At 42.9% G+C, this 24,833-nt stretch overlaps 1 protein-coding gene across 2 annotated transcripts in view; it reads right to left on the bottom strand.

The window, feature by feature from the left end:
• The window catches only part of ARHGAP19 (Rho GTPase activating protein 19), an 87,253-nt gene that overhangs the window by 56,944 nt on the left and 5,476 nt on the right, over nucleotides 1–24,833 (bottom strand). For both annotated transcript variants that reach the window (XM_056529847.1, XM_056529846.1), the window contains exon 2: nucleotides 16,255–16,520. In XM_056529847.1, the coding sequence (XP_056385822.1) occupies nucleotides 16,255–16,520 (266 nt within the window). The remainder of the gene's footprint in view (nucleotides 1–16,254; nucleotides 16,521–24,833) is intronic.

Genomic DNA, 24,833 nt, shown 5'->3' on the forward strand with positions numbered 1-24,833 from the left:
CATACCGCCCAGCCCTATCATCCCCCCTCCCTTCAGTTTTGGAGTGGCAAAGAGAGGGAGAACGAGAATGAATATTCATAAGCGGCGCTGACGTCAGTGCCAGTTAAGCTGCAGAAGCTCCACCCGTGCCAGTTACAGACAGATTTCCACATATAATAAAACTACAATTGCGGGAGAATGGCGGGGTGGATCCGGGCAAGGTAAAGCTCATTGGAATCAGAGTCCCCCGCACTATCCAAGAATACCTGTGGATAGTGCGGGAGAAAATATCTGACAGTTTTCCTTTAACATATACATTGGGAGCTTTCACCTAACATGTAAGGGTGCATTCACACCACGTTTTTTGGGGACCCGGTGGGAGAATTTAAAAACCGGCTGCTGTCGTATCCCAGCGACTCATCCCATTCATTTAAATGAGTCGGACCCTCCGCGACTAGACACTTATCCCCTATCCTGCAGATAGAGGATAAGTTTCTTACCACTGGACATCTTCTTTAACCATATACTTTTCTGCATTTTCCCCAGTACTGTCATGTTAAGAACAAATTGCAGTAACTACACCTGAATCACAGACACAATCTTGTTAGAGACAAGGGACAAAAAGCTTCAGAAACTACATGAAGAGCCATTAGAGGGGCAGACACACTTAACCTTTTACTATTCATAGCTGTTCAGTCGTGTTCTGCTGAGATGATGGGGTGGTGGTGTGAAGAGGAGTATTGTCTACAAGAGCATTTTATTGCGTTGGTTTTTTATACAATGTTACTAGTGGAGCAGTATTCGTCATCGTGAAAATAAATCCAGATACATCCACATAGATCATTAGAGAAAAACAGGGAAATTAAAGTTCTGGGCACTGTCATTAAAACCTATTTTTTGGGCTTGGCGCGCTAGGAATGAGCAGCACGGTGTAGGAGCGCCTGCAGGGCCGACAGCTTAAAATGCACTTTCCTAGCATATGGGAGGCAGACAACGCAAATCTACCACCACTGCATCTAGTGAACTGCCTGGAGGTATCACAGCATACTTCAGAGCTCCACCAGACCCCGTACGTGAGGCCTTCTCTCCCCCACCCTCAGCCGCCATTACCTGCTTGTGTACTCCCGGTGACTGACTGCACCTCACCACCGCCCCAACAGCTCCTACCTCCACAGCTGCGATGACACCCTGCTGTTAGCTCTGAGCCGCTTTGACTCCCGAAGCGTGACCTGCGCCGCGCTGGTCAGCTCGAGGACTCAGACACGGCGCAAGACCACTGCACCACCACATGGGAGTGGAGGCCCCTCTTCACAGGGGACAAGCATGGAGTCACCCTCTTCACCTGCCCCACTAAATACACAACACCGCTGCATTTCTCTCCACAGGAACCTGCTATTGCTGTGGAAGACCCCTCACAAACCTCCAACCATATGCTAAAGTATCCAGAAAAGAGGCCTAGGGATCCCTCTGACTGCAACCAATCTTTTACTACTGTGGAATTGCCAACTCTGAAGCTGTCTGACAATGCCTTTAATGTCGCTTCTCAAAACCTGGTCCCTGGCCCTCCTGCCCGAGATGTGACTGATGCAGCTGGTCAGTTGCAATGGACTGCTTCTAATGGGGGCTCTCAGGACTCTGCTGCAGACAGTGATACTCCTGACTACTGGGGTGCCAGTGCTCCTGTAAATAAAACATTATTTAAAACCACTCAAACTGCCTCCTGGTCCTTAAAAGAAATCAGGCCACTCTTCCTCGGATACCTTTACAGACCAGAGACATTCGTCACACCGTTACCATACTCCTGAACACTCCCATGGATAGACCTGCTCTCCCATGGACTAATCTACCCACACCCGAAGTGGCTACTAACACTAACGCTTTCCTGTGCTTCAAGCTTTATTGGCATTATTACAGACCAAAGCTGATATGCAGACTCTTGCCTCAGACCTTAAGACTGCCTGGAGAGATGATCTCAAGCCTGTTAAAGAGGAAGTATTGAAACTTATGGATGGCGTTCATGACCTTGAAGAGTACCGTGCCTCTGTGTCCTCACAAATCCACTCTCTAAATGACAGCACAAAATCTATTTCTATACATCAATCTTCTATGGTTGAGCAGCTAGACGACTTGGATAATAGGAATAGACAAAATAATAGAATAAAGAGTCTTACTGAATCAGTCCTTCTTCAAGATTTGGCTCGAACATTACAGAGAATCCTACGAAAATTCTACAGAAACCACCAGATACCCCTTTAGAGCTGGGCAGAGCTCATCATGCTTTAAAAGCAAAGAACCCTGACCCTATGAAGCAGAGAGATGTGATCTGTAGGGTTCATCACTTCATAGCAAAAGAAGAAATGCCAGAAACCTGAAGCAACTAACCTACAATGGCTCTGCCATATACCTGTATCCTGACCTATCAATTCACACTCGCAGGCTGAGAGCTACCCTCAAACCACTACTTCTGATGTTGCAAAACTCCCAGATCACATATAAATGGGGATTTCCCTTGACGACTGCGACACTTCACAAACCAGCGGACCTGTCAGGCTTCTCAGCCAAGTTCAAACTTCCACATATCCCCTTACCTGAATGGGAGGGACTGTTCCTACCTACAACGAGGCTGAGAGCTAAACCCCCTGACCACCACCAGCAGCAAAATGACAGATCCAGTCTCCTGAGCTTGACCCAACGATTCTCACACCAGGAACGCAAGACCTGATTCCTCTAAATGTTTATTGTAACTTTGCTTCCCAGACCTGTTCTTCCCTCCCTGAAGCGGAGGTTGTGATATTATTTCACTCTCGCTTTATCTTGGGAATATATTTTCACTTGCCAATTAACTAGGTGACACATTGCAATTTATAGACCTATACGTAATGTTTCCTTGCCCAGTTCGATGTTCAACCCTTAGATGTCGGTTATTGACATCCACTACTATTATAGTTCTGATCTTATGCCCCAACCATATTCAACTTGACATTATGTGCCATTAATGCCTCCCACCAAATTAAGTACCTCAAGACTGTTCTGGATCTCGATTTATTCCTGTACCCCTGTGATCCCTTGTGATCTCTATATCTTGACCCACAATATGGCCCTGTTACTGTGCGACACTGCTTCATACCTTTTACTGTCCTGTCTACTTTATCTTTCTCCGTTATGGCCCTCACTTCTAATGCATCTTCCATTTGACCCCCACTAGCTTGTTGATTGGGCTCCTACCTTCTCTACCTCCCTCTTTCTCCTCTTTTTCCTTTTCTTTGATCACAGATGTTGCCCACATGTTATTGACTGAGGCTCTCCCTATTGTTTCTTAAATCTCTACTGTAACTCCACATTGTTGAGACTCTTACCGTTTAGACCTATATAGCCAGATGTACTATACCATAATACCATGTGTCGTGCATTCATATATTATCGCTGTATAACCTGCAAGCTTCTTCTCTGCTTCACTTGTAAATCACTGCTGCATTGATAACTGTATAATGCCTTACCTGTTGATTTTGTCCACTTTTTCTGGCTTTGGAATAAGCAACTACTTGAGTCCTTGTCATGTTTTGTTTATTTACAAATACTTAAACTTTGAAAGATAAAAAAAAAAAAAAAAAATGTCCATATGCCATAGGAGACCGGTATAAATTGATGTAGGTTTGTGCATAAATACTGAATAATTCAATGCAATTTTACCATTTATTGTTAGGTCTCTCGAGGCCATAGGGATAGCATTACCATATAAATACTGAAAGCGCAAACACCGCTTCCCATCCCAGCAATACCAATCTGATTGTCTATGACATTCGGGACTTCTACGTTATCTCCTGTGTTGTACAAGGCCCATGCAAACCAATCATACAGCGAACTACAAGGGGGATTGTCAGGCGCCAACCCAAAATCTGGGACCCCCACGATCTACAGAGTTGGAGTCCAGCTTTCAGTGAGTAGTGTGTGCGCTGTAGACGGCGTGCGTTACATTCATTTCTATGAGCGAGATTGAATTTAGCACTCAAGCATCTCCAGCGCTCCCTAAGAAATGATTGCACGCGCTGCTCACTGAGAACGGCTACTTATCCCTCATCCGGTAGATAAGAGTTTTCACCGGACAGTAGTTTCTCTATGCAACAGTATGTGGAGCACAGTTAGTTTGTGGGCTTATTGGGAGAATGTACGCCAAAACATGCCTCTTCCATTCAGCTCTATGGGAGAGGTGGAGACACAGGAATGGGGGGGGGGGGGTAGTAATTGTACCAGCTGACCTGTGTTGTGCGAAATGTCACACACACAGCTGCTCAGCCATTGCAGAGTCGAGTCCCCATAGAAGTTTTAAATGTGGATCAATGTGATTTTCTTACTGAAGGAGTTTTATTTTAGATCACAATTGTTTTAGTTTTAACAGTCAGGTTTTCAGGCAGATCAAAGGCTGTGCGATGGGGACTCGTTTCGCCCCTAGTTATGCTAATTTGTTTGTGGGGCGATTCAAGTCCCTTTACATCGCACAGCCCGATTCTCCATTTTTTTAACTTTATATATTTTTATAGACGATATATTGACGATCTTTTTATTTTGTGGACAGGCACACACCAGCAAAGCATTAGATTTTGTAAAAATGTATTAACAACAACAACATATATGGACTTAATTTCACCCCCCCATTATTCAGAGTCATCTGTGCAGTTCCTTGATTTGAAAATTTTTAAAACCCGTCATGGCACTTTGCAAACAAAAACTTTTTTTTAAATCCGTAGATGTCAATAGTTTTTTAGATTTCCAGAGCTGCCATTATCCTAAACGGCTCCGGAATGTGCCTTATGGGCAATATCTTAGAATACGAAAAAACTGCTCTGATGACACTGATTTTAAATATTCAATTGGGTATACTAAGAAAGATTCATTGAAAAGGGATATCCCCAGCGAATTCTGGCACAAGCGTATAACAAAACTAAAGATTTCAAACAAAATGACTTAATACAAGTTAAAAATAAACCAGCTAGTAACGCGCAGAATATTGACAACACAATTTTTTTTAACTACATTCAATTGTGCATCCAAGTCCGTTCGTAGATTTCTAATCAAGCATTGGCCAATAGTGAGAACTGATCCCATCTTGAAGAGTTTGGTACCCATTCAACCAAAAATTACATATAGAAAACCTATGTCCTTACGTAACTATCTGGCTCCTAGCAAACTGAAGAGTGATACTTTTACGAACAAAGGGTCTAAAAAATCCACAAAATGATAAAGGCAACAATAAATGTAATAAGACACGGTGCTTATGTTGCAATAGGTTTCAATCTAATATTACACACGAATCATTTCCCATAAAAAACAATTATAATTGTGATACAGATTATGCAGTCTGCTAGAGTGTCCATGCAAATTACAGTATGTGGGTCGCACCATTCAGACGGTGCAGTCCCGCATGAATACTCATCTTTTTAATATTCGGAAAGGATTTCCCTTACATAGTGTATCGTGTCATTTTGCACAATCGCATGATAAGAACCAAGTCCTATTAAAACTAATCATCATAGATAAAATATCGGTGGATACACATAATCGGTTTCAAAAATTAACAAAGAATTCTATTGGATTTATAAATTGAAATGCTTGCACCCGGATGGGCTAAATGAGACCATCGAAAATACACTATAGTTGCATTGAATTATATTTTATTTTTATGCCTGTCCTATATTATTGGCTTTTAGTATGTATTTGTATGTTTTTACTTACATTGTTGTTTCTGTTCTGTTCCTTCGGTCTTTTTTGATTCACTTCCGCCCTTCTCTTTGGTGCCCAGGCTTGTGGTGTGACGCGGCTTCTGCCCTGTTCTTGTGGCGTACGCGGCTTCCGCCCCGCTCCTGGATGCCAGCTTTGCGGCGTGACGTGGGTCAACTGCCCTTAGGAATACGGTACTTTTTTGTATAAATTGCATGTAATTGTATTGTTGATTCCTGAGGAAGACGCCTGCTCCGGCATTGAAACGCGTTCTGAATAAATTACCTCTGGTTATCCACATTGATCCTACTTTCCTATAAGCCATCTATCAGCATTGCTGTACACACCATGATCCATTGTCTGCGCCTGAATTAACCCTTAGTGGTTTGGAGGTTTTATTGGAATACTTCAAATATTAAAATATTTAATTCTAATAGGTGTATGGTATTAGTGTTGCCGGTGGAAGAAGGTATTAAAAATTCAAATTCTTTGATCAATAAGTTTTTTGGAGAGGGCATTTTTCAGGATGTCAAATAAGTCATTACGGTATTGATTAGTGGGGTCATGTGACAAGACTTCATAAGTGTCACGATCATCAAGGAATCTCCTGCACATTCTAATGTATTTTTGTTTATCAAGCAAAACAATATTTCCCCCCTTTTCCGCAGATTTTATGGCCAATTGGTCATTGCGCTGTAGTTGTTTCAGAGCATATTTCTCCTGATGTGTGAGGTAATCCCTGTGGCCTGTATATTGGGATGATATAGTTTCAATGTCCCTAAGAACAAGTTGAAGGAATACATCTATGCAGGATGTGTCTCCTATAGGTGGAAATAACTTGCTTTAGTTTGACATCTGTATGTGGTCCCTGACCTGGTACACGTTCATTTTCATCCAGTAGTTCAACTAGCTGTCTTGCGGTAGTCAAATCTTCCTCTGCTAAACCGAAAGTCTGGGCATCACGTTTGTCCCTTAGTTTAAAAAATTTGTGACATTTAAGGAGTCGGGCAAATAGATTTAAATATTTTGTCCATTCAAAGTTATCGTGTTTAACAGAGGGGACAAAAGATAAACCTTTTAAAGAGAACTTGTGTTTGAACATCGGTAAGTATATGACTAGAAAGATTAATAAATTGTAACTGGGTTGTATTGTTCAGTGTCTGTATTGTGGTCTGCGTGGGGGAGGGCCCCGAAGTTGATAGGGGTCCCTCGGGTTCCCTTCTAAAAAAGGTGAGGAGAAAGAGGATTTAACACCTCCACATGGTGCAGATTGATTATGGTAGGAGCCTCTGTGCCCACCTCTTCCGCGACCCCTTTTATTTCTATATGTGCCTTTATTAGTACCTCCTCTCTGGTTCTGTGATCCTGCCTCTGAATGGTCAGTATCAGAGGAGGCAACATCTATTTCAGTGTCTCTTGCAGATGTATTTTTTATCTAGGACACTGTAGACACGGTTCTCTTTAAAGTCAGCTAGATCCCTAACAAACTGTTTTAACTGATAGTGATATCTCTCAATTTGGTTTTGTAGTTGTGTTTTACTGGTGAATTCTGGATCGGTTTTAAATCTAAGTACCACTTCCTTCTGTTCCTGCAATCTAGAAGAAATAGATTCCAGAAGTCTCCTTTCCTCTTCCAACAAGATCTTCATAAATTTTAAAGAGCAGGTAGTTGCTTCTGCTTCCCACCTCTAAAGAACCAGAGGTTGTTTAAGGAAGAACCGGAACTCTTAGGCCACGAGGGACTATATTGTTTTTAAGATATAACTTCTTTTTGGGAAATCCAGGGGTTTGAAAGTTTTATGTTTGTACAAACTAGTTAATTCCCTGAATGCAGTACGCATAGAGGGAGTATACTTAGGTTGAATATAAGTATTCTCAGAACACGTCACGTGCCTCCGTGAGCCAGTTGTTTGTGTCCAAATTGCTGTTCAGAAATCCTGCCATAGAAAAACTAAAAATGTATACTCAAACGTAGAATTTTAATTTTTGATACCTTCTTCACCCGTGATACCCACGTTTTACGCGTTACCTAAAGTACATAAGGGGCTCATTCCCCTGAAAGGACGCCCCATTGTATCAGGGGTTGGGAGTATCTCGCAAAACGTGGGTATCTATATTGACAAAATTTTTTATTTTTTTTAAACTTGAAGTTTATTAAACAATTTTCAAGTTAATACAAACAAGAGGCATCAAAATAAGTATGAATCAGATTCGCAGTATTTAAAACAAGTCAATAGACCAAATTCCATTCCATTTAGTTTAGCTATATGGTCAATATAGAACCAACACAAAAAGGAAAATCAACCACAAAATAAAAGGTAAAAGGTGAAAGCTCCACGGGTGTGAATCTAAATAGAGCAGGAGGGTGATAGTAGTATTAAAAAGGACTGAATCTGAACTGTATTTTGAGGGCCATGTAGCCAAATGTCCCATCTGTATAAAAAAGGAAGACAGTCTGTCCTGAGATTCGGCAATCTTAAATTCATGCCAGCAGTTGTTAATTCCGGCAATTACCTCTTTCAAAGATGGTATAGTAGAGGAATTCCCCCTATGTGCTATGTAAAATAATCGTTCTGTGTAAATGAGAAAAGGAGTCCAGGTTTATATTAAGGATAGTTAATGAGTCGCTCGATATAACTGGAAATCCGCAAATCTGAGACAAAAACCTGCCTCCAATCTTTCAACAACAAAAAAATATATATATAAAAAAAAAATCTGTAAAAGGTGGACATGACCACCAAATATGAGAGAGTACCGTCTCCATTACATCTCCAGCAATTGTTTAGCGTATTTGTGTATTGAGCCATTCTCTGGGGGGTTAAATACCATCTGTAGAGTAATTTTTTTTTAGCATTTTCTAGGTGATTAATGCATTTGGATAGTGAGGGTATAATTGAGTGGGCTTGAGACCACTGGCGGTCTGAAAATTCAGCACCAATTTCCTCTTCCCACTTCAATTTGTATATATCAGGTATGGAAACATAAGAATCTAGGAGAAGAGAGTAGCAATAGGAGATCCCCTTTATAACAGTGTTCGGGGAATTCAACCATTTGGTTAGTGCCGATGGCGGGGTCTGGGTTTCAATATTAAGTGAAGACAACAGGTGCCGTATTTGTAAATATTTATAAAAATCTTTGTTAGTAAGATGAAACTTAAGTTTAATGTCTTCAAAAGAAGCAAAAACATCCTCTGACCAAAAATCAGCGAGTGAGTTTAACCCTCCAGCTATCCAAGAGGCAATGCATAAATTTGGAATAGCAGCTTCAAGGATTGAGCATGAGGCTGTAGAAGCTGGCATGTGGAATATTTGTTTGGGAAGTACATACGAGGTCCATAAATGAATAATTGCTCCCAATGTAGGGTGTTTATTAAGTGGCCGCAGATTAAACAAGTATGATGCCGTTAAGAGATCGCGTAGTGTGTGTCTTCCTATAATAGCAGATTCTATATGTACCCAGTTTTTTGATACATCATTAGACCAAATACATTTAAGTTGATCTAGAAGAACCGCCCTGTAGTATTGTAATACTGAGGGGCAACCTACCCCTCCCTTATTGAGGGGTTTGTACAATATGTCCGCTTTAACTCTAGGTGATCTATTTCACCCATATATAGTTCATCAGAACAGACTAACTTTCTCATATAGGACAGTGGTAACAAGATAGGGACATTACGGAATGTGTACAGTATTCTAGAGAGGATCATCATTTTTATCACTGCTAATCTCCCCAGCCAGGAAATACCAGCTGTAGACAAGTGCGATACTGATTATTTAGTTTCTTTTAACAAGGTAATGTAGTTATCACTAAAGAGTCGTGATGAGGGATAGGATAGTTTAATGCACAAATATTGCAGGGACGAGGCTGACCAGCTAAAAGGGAACTTAGCTTTAAGAAGTTTAACTCTTGTCTGGGATACCTAGATTCAGTATTTGAGACTTGGATTTGTTGACCTTGTAGTACAAGACATCCCTGAACTCTGAAAGGATTTTAACAATAGAAGGTAGAGATGACTCAGGACTGGAACAGAAAATAACGTCGTCTGCAAACAATCCTATTCGGTGATCCCTGCCTCCAACATTTAGTCCGTTCATGATTGGGTCAGATCTAATTTTTTCCGCTAGAGGCTCCATCAGCATAGCGAAAATTAAGGGAGAAAGGGGGCACTCCTGTCTCGTTCCATTGGTAATAGGAAATTTGCAAGAAAGAAAGCCAGATGAATAAACCAAAGCTTTCGGATTAGAGTATAGGGCACCTATAGCTTTTTGGATATGGCCCACAAGTCCAAATTTAGTTAATACAGAATTAAAGAAACCCCCAGTGGACTCTATCATATGTGCTGCCGAAGCGAGCACCTATATTGACAAAATATTACACCAGTTTGTTTTCTCATTACCCTCATACTTGAGAGACACCATGGACCTGCTCCAACGAGTAGAGGGCATTACAATTGACAATGAGACCATCCTGGCTAGTATAGATGTAGAAGCCCTCTACTCGTCCATCCATCACCATGTTGGTTTGCAAGCAGTGGAATATTTTCTCAATACGAGGGGTGCTCACTTTCATGAACACAACACATTTGTTCTCCAATTATTGGAGTTTGCACTTACCCATAATTATTTTTGTTCCAAGGCCGAGTATACCACCAACTCAGGGGGGGGACTGCTATGGGGAGCCCCTGTGCCCCCAGCTATGCGAATCTCACCCTGGGTTGGTGGGAGGCCACCATCCTTTTTTTCAGATGATAGGGAACATTTTAGTGAACATGCACTATTATGGTTACGATTTATCGATGACGTGTTTGTGTTATGGAATGGGACTACGGACACATTTGAGCAACTGGTACAGGCTATTAATATCAACTAGATCGGCCTTCTGTTTACCTCTGAGACTCAGGAGAGGGTATTACATTTTCTGGATGTTGGTACTCTGAAGTGCCCCATCTTGGTCCCTGATAGTACTACCTTTCGTAAGGTTACCTCTACGAACAGCCTCATGAGGTGGGAAAGCTGCCACCCGGGTCCCCTCAAAAGGGGGATCCCCAATGGGCAGTTTCTCCGCCTCAGGAGGAACTGTTCTCGTCCCGAAGACTATAAAAAGGAAGCATTGATCATGAAACAGCGGTTTCGCGATAGAGGTTATCCTGATTATGTACTTAATAGAGAGGCCTATATGAGACCACGGAGTGAACTTCTAACTGCAAAGCAGAGCACTGACAATTTGACCGGTTTGCCACCTGCCAGGATCATTGGAACATATGACAAGTTATCTATTCCTGTGCGTGATATTATTTCTAAACACTGGGATATATTAAAAATTGACCCGGATCTACGGGAAATCATTACCGACATGCCCCAAATCACCTACAGAAGAGGCCGCAGCCTAGGTGACATGCTTGTCCATAGCCATCTTCAACAATCTAATTCCACCTCACAAACTTGGCTGGGTCGCATGTCACCTACAAAAGGTTGTTTCAAATGTGGCCACTGTCGGGCATGCCGGTATGTGATCAAAACCTATACCCTACCAATTCAAAATGAACGGATTACCATTCCGCATTTTATAAATTGCTCCACCAAGGGAGTTATTTATCTTGCGATTTGTTCTTGCCCCTTGTTATATGTGGGGAAAATGAGTAGGGAGTTTAAAAAGAAGATTCTGGAACACATTGGGGACATTAGGAATTCCCGGGATACTTCTGTTGCTAACCATATAAACAATGTCCATGGGGGCTCCCTGGACCAGTTATCGTTTATTGCTATTGAAAGGGCATTTATTTCTGAGAGAAAGGGGGATATAGATAGGATTCTACTCCAGAAAGAATGTTGCTGGATCCATAATCTTAAGACAGTAGCCCCCCGGGGCCTTAACGAGCAAATTCAATTTGGGTGCTTTCTTTAAAAGTCATTTCCCGGTGATCCCACACAGGATGACCGATTAGGCAGCTAGGGACGGCTGTAGTCAGCCGCTAGGAGTAAGTGGTCATCCATCTATACTAGGGGACACTAGTTGGTTATAGGAGCTTCCTGTTTGGGGACCTCCCCTTTTTAGGGCAGCCACCCCGCCTAGGCTGTAGGGTCCCCTAATAGGGACCACTAGGGGCAGCATAGGTTCCCTAGAGCCACGCTATACTCCTCTCCCTTATCAATAGGCTGTGCCCCCCCCCCCTCGTGTGGGACCACGGGATTCCAACTTTGACCCCTTTATTCTAGGGGCTTCATTCATTAACCATACTGTTATTTATTCTATTAAATCACCCAATGAATTCTGATATTTTTAATTTGCAACCATTTATATAAAATATATTTTCATTTTGGTAGTATCCCCTAGCAACAGTTGATGACCTTATCCCCTGGTCCCCACTGTGTTCCATGTTTGTTACCTTTGATCCTGGAGGGCGTAAATTGGTCTGTGCCTGCTGTATATTATAAATCTCCACTAAATTTATATATCAAATTATTTTTACCTAGGTTATTTTGAGTTTGTTCACTCAAACCTATAGAGCCCTTGGTGTTAGTGTAACATTTTCTAATTATCACTGTTGTGATATATGATCACCCCAAGCATTAGTGGACCTCCTTTCTTGGCATTTATGGGGTTAATTAGCCTTATTTATCAGCAATAAGTTTCCACTATAGCGTCGGTTGTTTGCTTCATGCCATAGGCTAGACTTACCTGCTTCAGCCAATGTTTGACTTTGCGCTGGCAATTGCGCATCAATGCGCACACCCCCCCGTGACGGCGTCTCTCGGTGGGCGTGGCTGAGCGTATTTGTACTCGGCAATAAGCGGATGTGATGTCAGACGCCATCTCCTCGCTGGAACCTGCGAGTGAGCCAGTAATCCCCGGCTAGCTGCTGTTTGCAGGTGTCTCACGCCGCACTTCTGTTTATCCCCGAAAACCGTAAGTACTATAGGCTGTCACTGTGCAGTTCTATAAAACTTTCTCCCCACAGGATATCATTGTGACAGAAATATTCTTGCTTTTTTCTAGGTGGATCGCAAGTGACTGAAACAGACAGTGGATATATGCCATTCTTTTCTTACAGGCTATGCTAGGAGCTAAATATACCTGGGACATGATGTGCTATTTCTAAATCCACTGCATAAACCTTTCTGCAACACTTGGAAGTGATTTTTTCCTCTCTAGGACCTGATTGCAATTGTGATAACTTTAAATATTATTGTATGCTCATGGTACCTAGATAGTTGTGATTGCCTCCCTGATGACATCACCGTGACAGGTGATAGAAACGCGTTGGCGGTATTTATATTGGCGTTATAAAGATTGTATTTTATCAGTGATAGTGCTGCTAGAAGACTGGCTGGGCTCAGCCACTTCTTGGATAACAGCACATCAATCAACCTCTTTATTTTGCCACCGGCAACACTAATCCCATACACCTATTAGAATTTAATATTTGAAGTAAAAGTTATATTTTAAGCACATCCGGAGGACGTCTCTCCTTTTTTGTCACTTTCATGCTGGATGATATTTCTGAGTCTACAGTGGTTTATGTAGAACCACCCAATTAATTCTAAGTTTGAGTATACATTTAGAGATGTGCCAGCAGAAATCCAGGAATGGTAGGACACGATATTAATCTCCATTATGTGTCACCACTGGTTTTATAGGGTAAAACTTGGTGACAGGTTCCCTTTAACCCCTTAAGGACCCAGGACGTATGGGTACGTCCTGGGTCCCGGTCCTGCTATATAAGCGGGATCACACGGTGACCCCGCATCATATCGCGGCGGGTCCGGCGTCATAGTGAAGCCGGGACCCGCTTCTAATAGCGCGCGGCACTGATCGCGGTGCCGTGCGCTATTAACCCTTTAGCTGCGAGCTCAAAGCTGAGCAAAAAACATAAGTGAAAGTTGCGGGTTAGCTCAGTGAGCTGTTGGGGAATCGCCGCGGTATAATCGCGGCATCCCGAAAAGCTGTAGCACAGGAGGAGGTCTCTTACCTTCCTTCAGTCCGATCGCCGATTGAATGCTTCAATCGCCGAAAACACTGATCGATCTCCATAGGAATGGATCAGTGTAAAAGATCAGTTAATGCAATGTTATAGCCCCTTATGGGAGATATAATAAAAAATCATTAACCCTTTCAATTATCCCTTCCCCTAATAAAAGTTTGAATCACCCGGCATTTCCAAGAATAAAAAAAAAAAAAAAGGTGTAAATAAAAACAAACATATGTGGTATCGCCGCGTGTGGAAATGCCGAATTATAAAAATATACCACTTTTTAAACTGCACGGTTGGTGGCTTACGCGCAAAAAAATTCCAAATTAGCGCATTTTTGATCACTTTATACCACAAAAAAGTGAATAAAAAGTGATCAAAAAGTCTGATCAGAATAAAAATGGTACCACTAAAAACTTCAGATCACGGCGCAAAAAATGAGCCCTCATAGCGCCCTAAACACAGAAAAATAAAAATGTTATAGGGGGTCAGAAGATGACCATTTTAAACATATACATTTTCCTGAATGTATTCATGATTTTTTTTCTGAAGTGATACAAAATCAAACTTATACAAGTAGGGGATTATTTTAACCGTATGGACCTACAGAATAAAGATAAGGTATCACTTTTGCCGAAAAATGTACTGTGTAAAAACGGAAGCCCCCAAAACTTACAAAATAGTGTTTTTTCATCAATTTTGTCGCACATTGATTTTTTTTCCTGTTTCACCGTAGATTTTTGGGTAAAATGACTAATGTCATTACAAAGTAGAATTAGTGATGAAAAAATAAGCCATCATATAGAATTTTAGGTGATTTTTTAAAGTTAGAGGAAAAATTGAAAGACTAAAATGGAAATGACAATTTACATATGAATCAATAAATGAAGACCGAGTTCATGTGTCTACCGCGGCTCCACCAACGGGATAAGGAGAGCCAAGAGGCAGAACGTGCTGGAATCCGCCAATGGATATGTAAATCGTGCTCTTTACTACAGCATGAGCTTTACGGAGGAGACAATCTCCCATTGTACTATAAACTCCCCGGTTGTGAAGTCTGATTACATTCTCTATAAATTAGTAAGCAATAAGCATTTTCCTATACAGGAGTAGCCTACGTTTTACCGAGTGCATCCTATTACTACAGCAGCCATTAGAATAATCACTTCTAATATAAGAAGCTTTTTATCTCACAGTGAAGTCTGAACAATAAGATTCCAATTGAGAAAGGAATAAATTACATTGCTCAATTTCAAAGGGTTCCCATATTAAAGCCCCTAGCAAGTAATCTTCGTTAAAGGGGTTATCACAAGATTAACTCTTACACTGCCCCCCCCCCCCCTCCTCTTATCCACAGAATAGGGAAGAGCAAGCTGTAAGGCAAGGGTCCGATCCCTGGGACACCACTAAGCATGAGAATGAAGGACAATAGTCTCCTAAAATAAAAGGTGCAACACACATGTCCGGCCACCATCTCATTCATTCTCTATGGGACTTCGGAAGATTGAGCGCGAAACTCTAAGTCCCGGTGTTCAGGAGTTCCTTAATGGAGTGTACATGCCGTCATTACATTTATACAGGGGACATTTAACTTCGGTTTTTATGATTGTTGGGGACCCAGCAGTCAGATCCCCACTAATCAGCTAGTTAAAGGGGTACTCCACTGGCCAGCGTCCAGAACAAAATATTATGAACACTGCTTTTGCGCTGCGGTGGTCGGCCACTCCCCCTCGTGATGTCACGGCCATGCTCCCTTAATGCACGTCTATGGGAGGGGGCGTGACATAGTCATAGACTACATGGGAGCACGAATACAGCTTTCAGAACATTTAGTCCCAAACGCTGGCCAGTGGAGTACCCCTTTAACCCTAGGCCAGTGGATAAGCGATAACCCCCTTTCAAGTGCATCTGTCATGTCTTTTAAATAGGTACTCCCGTGGGATGTTATTTTTTTATTTATTTATTTATTTGTAAATCAACTGGTGCCAGAAAGTTAAACATATTTGTAAATCACTTCTATTAAATCTTAACCATTCCAGTACTTTTTAGGGGCTGTATACTAAAGAGAAATCCAAAAAAAAGAAATGCATTTCCTTTGATTTCATGACCACAGTGCTCTCTGCTGTCCATTTTAGGAATTGTCCAGAGCAGCATATGTTTGCTATGGGGATTTTCTCCTGCTCTGGACAGTTCCTAAAATGTACAGCAGAGTACTGTGGTCATGAAGTCAGAGGAAATGCATTTCTTTTTTGGTTTTCTCTTTAGTATACAGCCCCTAAAAAGTACTGGAAGGGTTAAGATTTAATAGAAGTGATTTACAAATATGTTTAACTTTCTGGCACCAATTGATTTAAAAAAAAAATAAAAAAAATATAAATAAAGTTTTCCACGGGAGTACCCTTTTAACCTTGTTAAAACTATATATTCCAGTAGATGATAAAAAGTTATGTCTGGTAAAGGTTTTTTTTTTTTTTAATTTATTATTTTTTTTTTTAAATAGCCAAACAAAAACCACTTTAATACTGCACTTGAGTGTCAGGGAGGTGTCTGCAGTCTCCATCGCAGCTATACCAGGCCCTCATTACACTAACCTTTACGCTTGAGAAAGTTGAGCGACTTGAAGAAGTTAGCGGCCGCCCCATTAGGTCCTGGAAGCTTCGGGTCCACTTCTCCCATGAGTTGAGCAAACTCCGTTCCGGGCAGGTCTATCAGTCGTGTGATGTTACTGACCACCAGCTCTGTAAATACTTCTGGATTCTCATGGCGGAGCTTTTCCACAAAGAAGTCCGGGTTGTAGATAACCGGCTGGCTCCGTAGGGAGGCGTCATTACAGATGACTATGCTGCACAGCGACTCGCTGGAAGGGAAAGGACATTTTTAGATGCAAGTATGTCAAAAGTAGAACGCATTGGCTGCAGGTTACCCATTGCAAAATCTAAATTAAAAAAAGGGAACCTGTCAGACTCATGGGGGAGATTCATCAAAACCTGTCCAAAGGAAAAGTTGCTGAGTTGCCCATAACAACCAATCAGATCGCTTCTTTCATTTTTCACAGGCTTCGTTAAAAAAAGAAAGAAGCGATCTGATTGGTTGCTATGGGCAACTCAGAAACTTTTCCTCTGGACGGGTTTTGATAAATCTCCCCCATGGTGTCCTAACCGCAGGCAGCATAAAATAATGAACGGCTGTCTTATTAAAGGGGTACGCCGCCTCTAGAAATCTTATCCCCTATCCATTCAGCAGCTAATAAGTACTGAAAGGACTAAGATTTTTTATTTATTTTTTTTAATAGAAGTAATTTACAAATCTGTTTAAAGGGGTAGTCCAGTGCTGAAAAACTTATTCCCTATCCTAAGGATAGGCAATACGTTTCAGATCGTATGGGGCCCCCCACGTACTCCTGTACGGGACCCGGCAGCCCGTGGGAAGGGGGCGTGTTGACCACCGCACGAAGCGGCGGCTGACACGCCCCCTCAATACAACTCTATGGCAGAGCCGGTGCGCTGCCTTCGGCAATCTCCGGCTCTGCCATAGCGATGTATTGAGGAGGCGTGTCGGCTGCCGCTTTGTGCGAAGGTCGACACCTGCTATCTGGCCAACGAGCCAGGGTCCCGTTGCTCCCCATCACAAGGATGGCTGTAAAAGTCACAAATAAAATAAATAAAAAACACACAACTTCAATGGCCGTCCTCAACAGGGAACAACAGCAGTGTTAAAGGGGCCTTAGGGTGCATTCACATCATTATTATGCTGGAGCCGGTATCAGATCAAGTACAGCAACTGTATAATCCCAACATTACGTTTCGTGAGAATGTATGAGTAAGGGGGGGGTGCGACCCCCAAAACATAGTAACCTGACTGTACAGTGGCCACGTTCGCTCTGACACTAGCGCTGTTACGCCATTTACATATTGCTTGTACCCTGAAGATTATAGAATAAGAACAGACCGAAGGATCCGTCCCGGTGCCCTGTGAGATATATACCGTACCTCATGGATTATTTATTCATTCCCGTTGACTAAGCTCCGTCTACTACTTTGCCTATTGCAGTGTTTCCCCAACCAGGGTGCCTCCAGCTGTTGCAAAACTACAACTCCCAGCATGCCCGGACAGCCAAAGGCTGTCCGGGCATGCTGGGAGTTGTAGTTTTGCAACAGCTGGAGGCACCCTGGTTGGGGAAACACTGCCCTATTGGTTTTCATATACAGCAAGTGCCACAGAAGAAGCAAAAACAACAATATACTGAGCAAGCCCGAGTAAATGGATGAACTTTTTGTGACTTATTCCTCTAAATCCCTATTCTCCAGACACCAATAGTAAACAGCTCGGTTTCCGCTGACAGCATTACCCCTTAGGGTGCGTTCACACTGAGTAATTCAAGAGGAATTTACTCGAGTAATTCCTCTTGAATTCTCCGCTTAGAAATAATCAACATCTACTTTGCCATTGGCGTCAAATGTATTTTACTCTGCACTGTTCACACTGCCTAAATTCCGCTCGCGGGATTCCGTTCCGCTAAAAGAACGGGCATGTAAAATTTTTCTTGCGGAATACACAAGCAGAAGTCCATTGAAGTAAAAAAAATAAAAAATAAAAAAAAAAAAAAAAAAAGGTAAAAAAAAATTTCCGCTTGAAATTGTTTCCGTGCAAAATTTGTAGGGGAATTCCGCAAATGTAAAAAATAAAAAAAAATTAAATTAATAAATAAAAAAAATTTCCAATTGGTGTTTGTAGTCCAGAAAAAAAATAAAAAAAATAAATAAAATAAAAAAATACCTTTCCTCCAATATTCCAATTTACACACAAATTTTGCACGAAAAAATAAATTATGCAGCAGAATTTTTACATGAGGATTCCTTCCCTATTCCTCAGTGTGAACGCACCCTAATACTCGGCAGAAGACGATCATGAGATGACATACTCCTGAGCACTACACCATGCTTTACATCGCTGTTATCACGTCAACACAAACAACTTGACCTTTTACAACTGAACCGTTCGGTCCCCTCTTAAGAGTTTTACCGTGAATGGAACAGAATAGCGGTGCGCGTTATGGTCGGCTACCAGAATACAAAGCGAACGCCACGCACTATTTTACTCTATACCCTGCTATTAGATCAGACTGCGCGCCAAGATTACATGAAATTAAAGGCTAGAAAAGGAGCATTGAAAAGGAAAGAAATAGTGATGCTTACAAGATTGCCGAAAGCTTCTGGAGCGGCATTAATAAGGCTGGAGACTGATGTAAATGGGGCCGCTATGGACATGGGAGCTCATCCGGCCCATGCACATTCCTGGAATACTGTTCTGCACAATAGAACATTGTACGTCCATCATATACAGATTGAACTAGGGAGGAGAATTTTATATAGAGCAACTAGACGAGAAACGGATATATGGTAAAAGCTTCTCAATTTACAACGCAATGATGTCACACAGTGCTATATACTATGGCATTAGTTATAGCCTCCCCTAGATGGGACACAGATGCGTTCGTGTATAAAACAGGATATAACTCCGGATCAGTACAGGATAAGTAATGTACAGTGGGGTCAAAAACATATTTAGTCAGCCACTAGAGATGAGCGAACTTACAGTAAATTCGATTCGTCACGAACTTCTCGGCTCGGCAGTTGATGACTTTTCCTGCGTAAATTAGTTCAGCTTTCCGGTGCTCCCGTGCGCTGGAAAAGGTGGATACAGTCCTAGGAGACTCTTTCCTAGGAATGTATCCACCTTTTCCAGCCCACCGGAGCACCGGAAAGCTGAACTAATTTACGCAGGATAAGTCATCAACTGCCGAGCCGAGAAGTTCGTGACGAATCAAATTTACTGTAAGTTCGCTCATCTCTCAGCCACCAATTGTGCAAGTTCTTCCACTTAAGATGAGAGAGGCTGTGATTTTCGTCATGGGTTATACCTCAACTATGAGAGACAGAATGAGAAAAAAAAAAAAAAAAATCCATAAAGTCACATTGTCTGATTTTTAAAGAATTTATTTGCAAATTATGGTGGAAAATAAGTATTTGGTCAATAACTAAAGTTCACACACACACACTTTCTCTTACCTGCCTACGCTCCCCTGGTACACTCCGGTACAGGTGTTCGGTCCCCGGGCTGTATTCTTCTTACTTCCTGTTAGCCCAGAACGTCACACGGAGCTTCAGCCTAACAGGAAGAAGAATACAGCCCGGGGACCGAACACCTGTACCGGAGTGTACCAGGGGAGCGTAGGCAGGTAAGAGAAAGGGTGTTTTATTTTAATTTTGCAGCCCGGACGGGATAAAAGGAAAAAAGTGCGCACCGGAGTACTCCTTTAAGTGTCCCTCTGCACAGGTCTTGATGAGTCTCCCCCTGTATGTAAATTGTTTCCGTTGCCTGGCAGTGACCTGCAGAGAACACTATAGTCACTGGTGGTAACTGGAACATTGGTATCTGCCATGGACAGCAGACACTGTGGTTGAGCCGACTAAGCTTGATATATGATACGGCCAACCGTATGTGGGACACAACTACCATGTGATTCACAGTGGTGACCATAAGGGCAGTGACTGCGAGGGGAGTAGCGCTGGTGTAACGTATGAGTGCAGAGCATTGCACCAATGATCAGGGGCCTGTGGGGGAAGATTTATCAAAACCTGTGTAGAGGAAGAGCGTTGTTGTTGCCCAAAGCAACCAATCAGATCGCTCTTTTCATTTCTAAAGATGCCTCAGAAAAATTAATGGAACAAGGAGAACTTCGGAAGTCACAGGATCACCCGGCGCTGATTAGAACAAGAAGAGCAGGACAACGGAGCTGCCGTCAGGTGAGTAACTTTAGAGGAGCACTCCACTGGAAAACAATTTTTTTTTTTTTTTTTTTTTTTTTTTTTTTTTTAAATATAGTGTCAGCTTTCTCCCCCCACGCTGACCAGCGGTACTGGCTGGTAGTGCAGGGGACGCTGATCAGTTTGATGCTTACCGTGCCAGGATTCGCCGCGCCGTTCGGCCATAATCTTCTATTTTCGGTATGTTCTAATGGAGGTGCTAACTGGCACCGGCCGGGCTAACTGGCACTCTGACATCAGTGCCACAGCACCGCCCGGCTCATCAATATTCCTCCCCTCTGTAATGGAGAGAGAGGGGAGGAATATTGACGAGCTGGGCAGCGCTGCGGTGGCATCAGAGTGCCAGTTAGCACCTCATTAGCATATACCTAAAATAGATTACAGCCAAACGGCGCAGCGGATGCGGGCACGGTAAGCATCAAACTGATCAGCATCCCCCGTACTACCAGACACTACTGCTGGTTAGTGCGGGGGGGAGAAAGCTGACAGTTTTCCCTTAACCTCTTAAGGACTGAGCCCTTTTTCGCAATTCTGACCACCATCGCTTTACGAATTAATAATGCGAAAACGCTTTTACCGAATATTCTGATTCTGAGATTGTTTTTTCGTGACATATTCTACTTTATTTTGGTGGTAAATATTCGTCGTTACTTGCATCCTTTTTTGGTTAAAAATCTCAAGATTTCATGAAAATTTTGCATTTTTTTCTAACTTTGAAGCTCTCTACCTTGTAAGGAAAATGGATATTCCAAATAAATGATATTTTTCTTCACAAATACAATATGTCTACTTTATGTTGGCATCATAAAATGGACATATTTTGGTTTTTGAAAAAAATTAGAGGGCTTCAAAGTAGAGCAATTTTCAAAAATGTCATGAAAATTGCAAAATCTGAAGGGACAGATGTTACAGAACTACAACTCCCAGCATGCCTGGGAAGTCCAGGCATGCTGAGAGTTATAGTTTGGCAACATCTGGAGGGATATCGTTTGGGCACCACTGTAACAGTGGTCTCCAAACTGTGACCCTCCAGATGTTGCAAAACTACAACTCCCAGCATGCGTCCGGGCATGCTGGGAGTTGCAGTTTGGCCTTCCTAATGGTTGCCACAGTAAAGATCACTTTACGTTCACTTTCAAATCCCCCATCCCCCACCACCACCACCACCACCACCGTCGCTTCCCTACCTGAGCCAGGATCCAGCAGTCTCCAGCGAAGATCCGGGGTCCCCAGACATCATCTTTGCAGGTACCCGGCCTCCATCTTCTGTCCATGTTCCCCTCGACATACAGGGGTGGGCAGAACGGGGGGGTTGCCATGGCAACCCACTGTCCTGCTCTGCCATTGGTCAGAATCAGTTCTGACCAATGGCAGGGGATAGGAGGAGATCGAAGCACTGCAACCTCACGATGATCGGGGCTGTCTCTCACAGCTCCGATCATCCCTATTTTTCGGGTGATTGGGTCACCAGAGACCCGATCAACCTGGAATAACAGAAAATCGCATGTCTGAATTGACATGCGATTTTCTGCGATCGCCGACATGGGGGGGGGGGGGGGGTATGGGGTCAGGCCCCCCCTGGGCGATGTGCCGGGATGCCTGCTGAATGATTTCAGCAGGCATTCCGGTCCGGTCCCCAACCGGCTAGCGGCGGGGACCGGAATTCCCATGGGGTATGCATGTGCCCCACGTCCTTAAGGACTTGGGATGCAGGGCGTATGCATACGCCTGGCGTCCTGAACAGGTTAAATGAACTGGAGGCAGAAAGTTACAGATTTGTAAGTTAATTCTATTTAAAACTCGTAACCCTTCCAGTACTTCGCTTCTGTATGCTCCACAGGAAGTTCTTTTCTTTTTGAATTTTTTTTCAGTCTGACCACAGTGCTCTCTGCTGACACCTCTGTGTGTCAGGTACTGTCCAGAGCAGGAGTAAATCCCCATAGCAAACTGATCCTGCTCTGGACAGTTCCTGACACGGACAGTGGTGTCAGCAGAGAGCAAATCAGTTTAACTTTGACATGAGTTTATAAAAAATAAAAAATAAAGTTTTCCCAGGGACATACCCCTTTAATGGTCCAGCATGCAACACGTTTCGCTGCACATACCAAGCGAAATGCGTTGCATGCTGGACCTTTAAAGTTACTCACCTGAAGGCTCTTGTCCTGCTCTTTGTCCAATCAGCGCCGGGTGATCCAGTGTATTTCAGAAGTTCTCCCTGCTCCATATATTTCTCTCTACGGCTGCAGATGGAACCTGACACGCTTCACATTGTTGTGTATGTTACACAACCAATTTTGTTAAGCGTCTGTCTTCCTCCTCCCCTGCGGGTTTACTTGGAGTCCTGCACATGAGAGCACCTCCTCCCCTCAGAAAAATAAAGAAGCAATCTGATTGGTTGCTATGGGTAACTGAACTACTCTTCCTTTACACAAATTTTGATAGATCTCCTCCTGTGAGTATAAAGACTGTGTGTGGGGGTGAAGGAGGAATCGTACACCAGACAGACCCTTTTAAAGCCAATGGGATCCATTGTGCAATAGACTGTCCCTCGTCTTTTCTGGCCCATTGTAATCAGACTCACCATACAATGCTACAGACAGTCCAGATCTGTGAAACATGTCACAACTGGAGGAACCAACGAGTCAGAATGGGCATTCACTGGTAAAACATTTGTAATACTGAAGTGCATGCACTGACTGTCAGCGCCCCCCTATAATATAGAGTGGTATTACATGTTCTGTACTGCTCTTTACCTGGGCCAGGATTAGCTGCTCCTTAGGACATCAGGTGGGGCAGCTCCATGTTACTTTTTTTAGGACACTGTGTACTGTACAGGACCCTACATAGACTTGGTTTATCTGTATTAGTTCTCTACTTATTTTTGTGTTTAATCCTCACTTTTTCCTATTTTTGGATGACATTTTGGTGGCTTCAGAACCAATTACCAGGTTTCCATATGTGGCGTGCAAGCCCTTCTTGTCGTGACGCCAGGGCGTGGTTTAGCCTTAACCACCCGAAGGCAATCCCGCTGATCCTGGGTTAGGCAGGGGCAATGAAGACACTAGAGATGAGCGAACTTACAGTAAATTTGATTCGTCACGAACTTCTCGGCTTGGCAGTTGATGACTTTTCCTGCATAAATTAGTTCAGCCTTCAGGTGCTCCGGTGTGCTGGAAAAGGTGGATACAGTCCTAGGAGACTCTTTCCTAGGACTGTATCCACCTTTTCCAGCCCACCGGAGCACCTGAAGGCTGAACTAGTTTACGCAGGAAAAGTCATCAACTGCCGAGCCGAGAAGTTCGTGACAAATCAAATTTACTGTAAGTTCGCTCATCTCTAGAAGACACCAACGCCAGATTAACCCCTTAAGGACTCCCATTTTCACCTTAAATGGGTACTGGCAATAAAAAAAAATAAAAAAAAAAATTTATAAAATAGATTATGTAAAAATAAAAATGTTTCTAACATTTAAAAAAAAAAAAAAAAAAAAACAAGTTAAAAGGATTACTCCAGCGCAAAGGATCCCCGGGATCTCCTGGACGGGGCCGCGGCAGTGTGCCGGAAGTGAAGTTTTGTCTCCAGCAGAAAGCTGCAGCAGACACTCCCCCTCCATGTGATTCATGGAGGGGGCGTGTCGGCCGCCGCGTCATGCGGGGACGGAACGCCCCCTTTCCTGTATATTGCCGCGGGCCCGTAACGAAGATCGTGGGGGTCCGAGCGCTTCGGATAGGGGATGAGTTATTTTGCACTATAGATGTCCTTGAAATGTGTTTTTCTTTCACAATTGAAAACCTGCCCACTAGGCATCACCCTATATGGCTCAGGATTACTTGCTCATAGCGTAGCAGGACCTGTGGGTCACGTGGTCAGGTGAACTCTATGGTATTTCTGCTTGAGGACCTTTGGAGGTATCTGTGACGTAGTCAATCCCATCACACTGTGTAACATTGAATGACGGATGTTCGGACCAATCAGATTCTCCCGCCCCCTGTCCATATAAGGGCGCGGCGGCCATTGCTCTCTCTTCTTTTGCTCCTGCGTTCCTGATGTGGAAGGACCTATACAGCTCTCTCCCGCAGGGAGTTAGGCCCGAGCCTTGCGGCAACGGCTGATTGATTCTAAATTGAGAGTGTATAAATCCCCACGCACTCTGCATGATCACCGGACCTTATCTATCCCCTAAATCCGGACAGATCTGCAATAATTACCCTAAATTCAGAGACTTTTTAATATCATTCAAGGTCGGCAACAATTGTCAGTCATTGAGATATATAGAGACTGTTTGCCTGAGACTGTCATTGTTGATTAGATGTACTGCAAGCACTTAAGTAAAGTTTGTTCAA

This window comes from Hyla sarda, chromosome 7 (genome assembly GCF_029499605.1).
Source record: "Hyla sarda isolate aHylSar1 chromosome 7, aHylSar1.hap1, whole genome shotgun sequence".
Taxonomy (NCBI): Eukaryota; Metazoa; Chordata; class Amphibia; order Anura; family Hylidae; genus Hyla; species Hyla sarda.